Source organism: Rhineura floridana, chromosome 19 (genome assembly GCF_030035675.1).
Source record: "Rhineura floridana isolate rRhiFlo1 chromosome 19, rRhiFlo1.hap2, whole genome shotgun sequence".
NCBI lineage: Eukaryota > Metazoa > Chordata > Lepidosauria > Squamata > Rhineuridae > Rhineura > Rhineura floridana.
Genome location: NC_084498.1, coordinates 6,219,845 through 6,228,123, shown reverse-complemented (window position 1 = coordinate 6,228,123; position 8,279 = coordinate 6,219,845). Strand labels below are relative to the sequence as shown.

The 8,279-nt window shown below is 43.2% G+C and overlaps 1 protein-coding gene across 1 annotated transcript; it reads right to left on the bottom strand.

The window, feature by feature from the left end:
* Positions 1-1,693: 1,693 nt before the first annotated feature.
* LOC133373077 (uncharacterized) lies at positions 1,694-3,651 on the bottom strand. The gene is made up of 2 exons (XM_061602324.1): positions 3,585-3,651; positions 1,694-1,945 (listed from the first exon to the last, which is right to left on the bottom strand). The coding sequence occupies exons 1-2, from the start codon at positions 3,601-3,603 to the stop codon at positions 1,770-1,772; spliced, it is 195 nt and encodes a 64-aa protein (XP_061458308.1). The 5' UTR covers positions 3,604-3,651; the 3' UTR covers positions 1,694-1,769.
* Positions 3,652-8,279: the final 4,628 nt, after the last annotated feature.

Here is an 8,279-nt window from a genome sequence, read left to right as displayed (position 1 = left end):
GGACAGCTACTTGAGGATGCAATGGTGGCAGAGAAATGGGCCTTCTTCACCTCCTTCACCGCCACACAGTAGGCACGGTTATGTTTTACTCATGCCCGATCAGCCTCACAGCACATCTTTTGCCACTTGTGCTCTAGCCATTGTCCAGCCTGTTTCATTGCCCTTAGCTCACTGGTGTATCAAGATGCAAACCGAGCTCCACAATGCCGGAGAGGGTGCTTGGGGGCAACCTTGTCAAGAGCCCAGTGTGTCTCGCTGTTCCACAGTGTGACAAGGGCTTCCACATGGTCCATTATTCTCTGGGGCTGGACCATCTTAATCTGTTCACCACCCCTGCAGGTGAGAATCAGAGCCATAAGTCTAAACTTCACCAGGAAGTGGTCTGACCATGACAATGGAGTGACTTCCACCTTTTATCTCTAGATCACCCCTTCCTCTATCTGGAGCAAAAATCAAGCTGAGGGTGTGTGTCAGGCCGGTGACAACTTGAGACAGCCCCATGGTCGTCATGGAGGCCATGAAGTCCCAAGCCGGAACACTAGAGGCATTGAAATCACCCAGCACTATCGTACTGGACTGCTCCAATGCCACAGCTGAGATGACCTCCACCAGCTCGGTCAGAGAAGCTGCCGGGCAGGAGGGTGGACGGTACACCAGCAGCAACCCTAGTTTACTGTCTCCTCTGCCCAACACCACATGCAGGCCCTCACAGCCAGCTCCAAGGCAGAGTGGTTTCCTGGTGACAGAGATGGAAGTTCTATAGACCACAGCAACTCCTCCCCCTGTCCCTGCAGCCTGTGCTGGTGTGGCACTGAGTATCCAGGTGGGCAAAGCTGGTCAGATCAGCTCCTCCCAGCTCACCCACCCAGGTCTTGGTAATGCACACCAAATCAGCACCTTCATCCATGATCAAATCATGGATGAATGTGGTCTTATTGTGTACTGATCTGGCGTTAAACAACACAACACACACAGGCCAGTGGGCACAGCAGATCCATGAGAGGAGAGCTCATGTGCTGTGCCCACTGGCCTGTGTTTGTTGGTGTTTAACACCAGATCGGTACATAATAAGACCACATTTTAAGACCACCATTTTAAGAACATTCGAAGTCCTCTTGTTATTTGAAATATTTTATTTTGGATGCTATAAGGTGTAATGATATATTTTTATCTGAAGACCTGCTCTTCAGTTAGTACAGATTTAATGCAAACAATCTGAATAGCAGAAATTACACAAGAGCCATGGGCAATTTTAATGATCTTCTTTTCAAAGAGGGAACAATTACACAGTGCTTTTCCAGTCAACTTTGTGTCAGAGATTTCATAACAGCCTCAGATTTAAAAAGAGAAACTAAAACTAAGAGTTAATGTTTAGACTGTACTCTGAGCAAGGCAACAAATAAAAATGAAATAGCATCTGAGCCTATAGGGCGGACTAGAAGAGGACAAGTTACAGCTTGATCAACCAGCATTTGCTTTTACAGCGGTACTCCCAAGGAGAGACAAGAGAAAGATGACGAATTTCAGAGGATAAACTTGTAATTAATCTTCTAACCAAGATGTTGACTCCTGAGATAATATGCAATAATAATAATAAAATAATTTGGCTTGTGTTTAATTTATCTAAAAAGTATCTAATTTAACAAGTAGCAAAATAAATTTGCAGAGTCTCTAGAATAAAAAGGGCATTGTGTTTATTGATTAGGTGTCGGATGAAGAGTGCATCTGGGCTCCATCTGTAAGCTGCAGGTGAACAACATGAGGAGCCGTCACTTAAGCACCAGGAAATAAGTGGTCCATCCAGCCAACAGCAGCGCCCCAAACAGCACCGTGTAACTGAACAGCACAAAAGCCAGGAGTTCCTTCAGCACCTTAAGGAAATGGACAGCGAACGATTCCTGCATGATTCTGCCTTTGCAAGAGAAGTTCATGGGAATAGCTTGATCTGCAAGAGACACAAACGGGCAGGATGAAAGGTGTTGTAAAGCAGAAACTGAGCTGGTGATCAACAACAGTGGCCTAAACCAATAAGTAAATTATTTTTCTAACCGAGCAATCATACTCATGTTAACTTAGAAATAACTTCTGTTGAATTCAGTGGGCATTACTTCCAAGGAAGCAGGTAGAGGTCTGCAGCATAAGTTGGTTAAAGGCTGGTGATCTGTGCTCAGTCTGCTGGTGGCTGTAGTTAGTACTTCTAGACCAAAGCTTGGAAAAGTTACTTTTTTGAACTACAACTCCCATCAGCTCCAGCCAGCATGGCCACTGGACTGGGCTGATGGGAGTTGTGTTCAAAAAAGTAACTTTTCCAAGCTCTGTTCTAGACAGATGTGAAAGTAGTTCTGCAAAATCTAGATCCCATGTTTGAGACCAAGGAAGCGGTAAAATACATAAATGGTTACCTAAGAGCCAGTGTGGTGTAGTGGTTAAGGTGTTGGACTATGACCTGGGAGACCAGGGTTCGAATCCCCACACAGCCATGAAGCTTGCTGGGTGATCTTGGGCCAGTCACTGCCTCTCAGCCTCAGAGGAAAGCTTGGTAAACCACCTCTGAATACCGCTTACCATGAAAACCCTATTCATAGGGTCACCATAAGTTGGAATCGACTTGAAGGCAGTCCATTTACATTTTCTTATGGATGCAAGGGGTGAGCCAAACATGAGGAAATTAGACTGCTCAAATGGACTGTGTGCAGATGGAGAACAAAATCTCTCAGTATATAGCTGATAATGCATTAGTACCAACTGAATGCACTAATAAAACGCAGCCATGTCCTCCAAAGGGAGCCTCCTTTAATATTTAATGTTATAATTGCATCTAATGGACAGAATGGCAGAAAACCTTTGTTTATGATTTAGGGTTAAGTACAAATTATTTGGCTTGCATCTTTAGCTCTGCCAAAAATAACCAGCATTAAAGTGTGTGTGTGTGGGAATCTACTCCTAGTAAAATCGACATACAGCAGTTTGGCACCACAGTGAGCTGCAGGGGCTCCTAAACTTTGGGAAAGCAAGGCGGATGTATCCTTTCAGTCTCCCAGTGTAGGCTTGGTTACCCTGTGCAAATTTTTGCTTTACTATGTTTTGATGAGCGATATCAGTAGTAACATAAAAAGGTACTGCCCCTTTCTCATGATATTTGTATCCTGAAGTTTATTTTAAAATGAGAGAGACACACATTGAACAGGTCAATTTCAACCTGTAAATAAATAATAAATAATGTCACATGCCACAACAACAGAAAAATAAAGCCAGGATCAGTCTAGAGCTAATCTCCTGACTAGTTCTCTTCCACACAATGTAAAAGGTGATGATGGGAGCGAACTGAATGTTCAGCATACCAGGCTCCTGAAATACTTTTTAAAAGCTACCATCAGATAAATTTGTAAAGCATGCATTTTCAAGAAGTTGTTTAATTATCCTTAATAGCAACATAGGTTTTATTGACCTCATGCAAGATCAAATATATATATTAAGATATAGATATATATTAGTAAGAAAATGATAAATTGATCAGAACACATTTTTTCCAAAATATTTTACATGATATAGAACAAATTAGTTAATTGGAAGAAGTTGCTTACCCTGCACAAAGGACAGCATTAACTTAAAGTTGCTCTGTGCCTTTGTTGCTGGTCTCTCTCTCTCGAGCGTCTGCCTCGTTGGGAGGCTTGTGATGTAGCTAGATCTTCTAGTCTGTTAATCTGAAGAGGCAGGCATAATGACGCTGTATTTACAAGGCTGCTTAAGAACTAATGGGCTAGGTGTGGTCGGGGACCAATTCTAAGATAGGTTATACGTTGCTCCTTTGTGCATCTTAATTGTACATGAAAAAATATTCCAAGTTTTTTTTAAAAAAGTACAATGCATGCAGACTGATTTTTTAAAAGGATCTTTTAATTACTGTATTTTCATAAGTTGACATTTCCTCCCCCCACCCCCATTAAGAAGTACTGAGTTATTTCTGGTTATTCTTTTCCTATTCAGAAACATTAGTGTATATAATAATAATAATAAATTTTATTTTTCAGTCGCCTATCTGTCCGGGTTAGGGACACTCTAGGCGACGAACAACAAGAATAAAACAATACATATATATATAATAACATCATCAAATTTTAAAATTAAAAAACCATCCTTTAATTCATAAATTACTCTGTCTCAATCTTGTAGGCCTGCCTGAACAGCCAGGTCTTCAAGGCTCGGCGATAGCTGGACAAGGAGGGAGCATGTCTGAGATCAAAAGGGAGGGAGTTCCAGAGGGTGGGGGCCACAATAGAAAATGCCCTCTCTCTGGTCCGCACCAGCCTGGCTGTTCTCACAGGTGGGACCGAGAGAAGGTCTTGCGAGGCTGATCTTGTCAGGCGGCATAATCGGTGATTCTGGAGGCGTTCCTTCAGATATACTGGGCCGAAACCGTATAGGGTTTTAAAGGTCAGCACCAATACCTTGAATTGGGCCCAGTAGACAACTGGTAGCCAGTGAAGATCTAATAACACTGGGGTAATGTGACCCCAGCGACGGCTATGCATGATCAAGCGTGCCGCCGCATTCTAGTTAGTTATGTATAAAATGGAAATCGACTGCCTTCAAGTCAATTCCGACATATGGCAACCCAATGAATAGGGTTTGCATGGTACGCGGTATTCAGAGGTGGTTTACCATTGCCATCCTCTGAGGCTGAGAGGCAGTGACTGGCCCAAGGTCACCCAGTGAGCTTCATGGCTGTGTGGGGATTCGAATCCTGGTCTCCCATGTCACAGTCCAGCACTCTAACCAGTACGCCACACTGGCTCTCCGGTTATGTATAGCAGCTGCTTAAGATAGGCACAGGAACCAGGAGAAGAGGGGCCAAGAAGTTGTGGCCATTCAGATGTTGTTGGACTTCAACAGCCCCAGACAGCACGGCCAATGGTCAGGGATGACAGGAGTTGTAGTCCAACACAAGTGAAGTGCCACAGGTTCACCTCGCCTGCAGTAAAACAATAAGATTCTATAGTCCAAATGGAAAATTCCTATAACCAGCGTTGACAACTGTTTGTGAGGGGCTAGGACTCAGGTGTGAAATTAAATGGACTGCCTTCAAGTTGATCCCAACTTATGACTACCCTATGAATAGGGCTTTCATGGTAAGCAGTATTCAGAGGGGGTTTACCATTGCCTCCCTCTGAGGCTAGTCCTTCCCAGCTGGCTAGGGCCTGCTCAGCTTGCCACAGCTGCACAAGCCAGCCCCTTCCTTGTCCGCCACTGCCAGCTGGGGGGCAACTGGGCTCCTTGGGACTAGGCTGCACAGGTGGCAGGGCACGTGACCCCTGAGCCAGTCACTGTAGGGGTGATCTTTAGCTGGCCCTTGACACCCAGGAGACACGAGTGGGGATTTGAACTCACAGACTCTGGACTCCCAGCCAGGCTCTCCTCCCCACTGTGCTATACCAGCTGTAGGACTCAGTTGTAAGGATAAAGAAAACTATTGAGATGCTATGTTAGCTCTTCCATGCCAGTGTTTCAGACAGATTAGGATTTCCTGCATATTGGGCAGCTATAATATTTTTTAAAATAGATATTTTTTTACCACAGATGTACACCAAAAGCACAAACCCCATTTTTGGTTAAGAAAAAAAAAGAGTGGCTGACCTCTGTTACTAAAGTTGCTATATGAGGTACTTAAAACACTATTTTTAAAACAATTGCTCCTCTTGAATAGTTCTATGAACTTGCCACCTGCCTGCTACCAAAAGGATGCTCCCCAAAGCCATAGCTTTACCTCTGGAGTTCTTCACAGAGGGGAGAACATGCCCTATCAATAAAATTGTACAATTTGATGGAAAGCAAATGTTTTATGGCCAAGACACTAATGTGCTTGTACATTAAACAGAAACCAAGGGAACATCTGAAGAGCCTGCCTTCTGTTCATCATCCTGTTCTCACAGTGGCCAGCCTGATCCTGTGGGAAGCCCACGAGCAAGATCTGATGAATAACCATTAGAAAAATCTTTTGGCTGCTTCTCAGTCCAAGGGACGGCAGCAGCACCGGACATCTTTCCTAATGTGCCAAGGCCCAAGTTCCCACGGCAGAGCCTGCCAGTGCTGCCATTTGATCCACTCACCTGCCTTTCCCACCTGCCTGTGGGATTATGGTAGCAGTGATTGGGAAGCTGCCACTTTGATTTTCTCAAGACACCTGAGCATCCAACATCCTATCAGAGCAGCCTTCCCAAACCTGTTGCGTATTCCAGATGTTTCGGACTACAACTCCCATCAGCCCCAGCCATCTGAGCCTTGCAACCAGCCTTAAATGAAAAGGAGCTTCCCAGATGGAGTAGCTGCAGACAGGTATGCCCACAGTGAAGTCGAATGGGCAGGGGGACGCTTCGCTCAAAGGCCCCTTTCACCTGGAGCCATCCCTGCTCAGTCCACTGCATGCTTTTTGGTGGCAAACAAACGTGCATGGAAGTCAAGACTTGTCGCAGCTTTATTTGCAGCTCTAACATGGCTTCTAACCTTCACAGCACATTTGACAGGTGTAAGCACTCAAACCCGAATTCAGTAGTCGCCAATTCCCACCTGCTCTTTGTGCTTGAAGCAGGCCATCTGTTTTATTTGAAGCGCTCCATGTAGTTTTACTCACTTAAATGCATTTCGTCCCAACCCGACTTTTTTAAAAAAGTGGATTTTGAAAAGTGCTGAAAACTGCATGGGGTTGGTGGTGGGTTAGTAACATCATGGCTTCAGCCATTTTGCACGATACAGATGGCTTCTGCTGTGAACACAGAACTGGTTTCTCCAGAGCCAGAAGACATCTTTATCTAAATGTAACGCAGCCTACTGTTCAAATTATGTATGTACAGCCCATTATCTAGCGAGTACCACACCCACGTACTCTTTAAATACGTTTTATTTTTGGCCCTTAATGCTGCTTGTCTCCTCCTGGCTATTGCAGATGAAAGCAGCTGTATTACAAATGCCATTTTTCACTTAGATGCATTATAGCTTGGCAAATGGACTCTAAATTCAATCAGGCACTCTTGTTATCAAATTATCAACCTTGGCATAAGCAAGGTCTTCACCAAAAACAGATCAAGATACTCAGGAAACCAGTTAGGGTGTAATTACTCCCTCAAGAGATGTGGTCAAAATCACCAGCTTTTTCCCAAAAACATGCAAGCTCTCCTTCTTTTAGGAAATGTGTTAGCTGCTCCTGAAAATCTGAAAAAAAAGCCAGAAAGGACACGGCTGGCTTCACAGCAAAAAGTGGCATTTAATGGAGGGTTATCTTTATAAGGTGCTTGTTCTGAAACAGATCGATTAACCTGTATTGCTGATACTAGACGACTAGTGCAAATTAAAAATTGCAACAAAATCTAGATTCTTGATGAATTCTTGTAGATACATTTCTTGTGTGTGTGTGCATATGTATATTATATATATATTGCATCTTCCTGACTCCAGTGAAGGGTCTAAAACAGTGCCACGTTATAGGGTTTGCTCTGTGAGAATGCTCCCTTTGGAATATCCAGCAAGACATGACAGAACTTGAAACGCAACACAGCTTAATAGTTAAGGGCAAACAAGTCTCTAGGAACAGTTACTGAGAAAAGCACAAGGCAGCATAGAGGTGAAAGTGAATTGTCAGTAGGGACCAGGGAACCTGTCCGTTTTGGTTTCTTTCCATTTTTCATTTTTCCAGTCTTCAGCTCGCCACATTTCCACATGAGTTTGGGATTTTTTTTTGAAAGAAAAGTCTCAAGAAAATTCACCGTCATTTTAGTATGAATTTCTCCTAATATACATGTTTCTCTGCACTTTTGCCTAATACACATTTGTGCAAATAATTTCCCCCTAAAATAATGCAATTTGTATGTTATTTTCACTAATATATGCATTTTCTGCATATTTTGCCCTCACAAATGCATTGGCTGAAAAACTGCAATGCAAAATTCAGAGAAGTGCAAATTTTGAAGGATGGCTGCATTTCAGTGTTAATTAGGTACGTTTGCCTTTATATGCAAACTGAATTGAATTTCTCCTCTTATCACTATCAGGGACAGAAGCCATGATTAATCATTCCTCCTCCATAATCCACGATGTGCAAAAGCACACACATGTTCTATCATCTCTATGTATCTTTAACGAGATACAACAGGTCTGTACCAAATCACGCTCTACAACAGCAATGAACAGAAATTAAATATTGGAGTGATGTAGATGACTTCATCTTGAGAACTTATGTTGAAGGAAAAATGAAGACAATTTAATGTTTTTTCTGTATGTCTAATGAA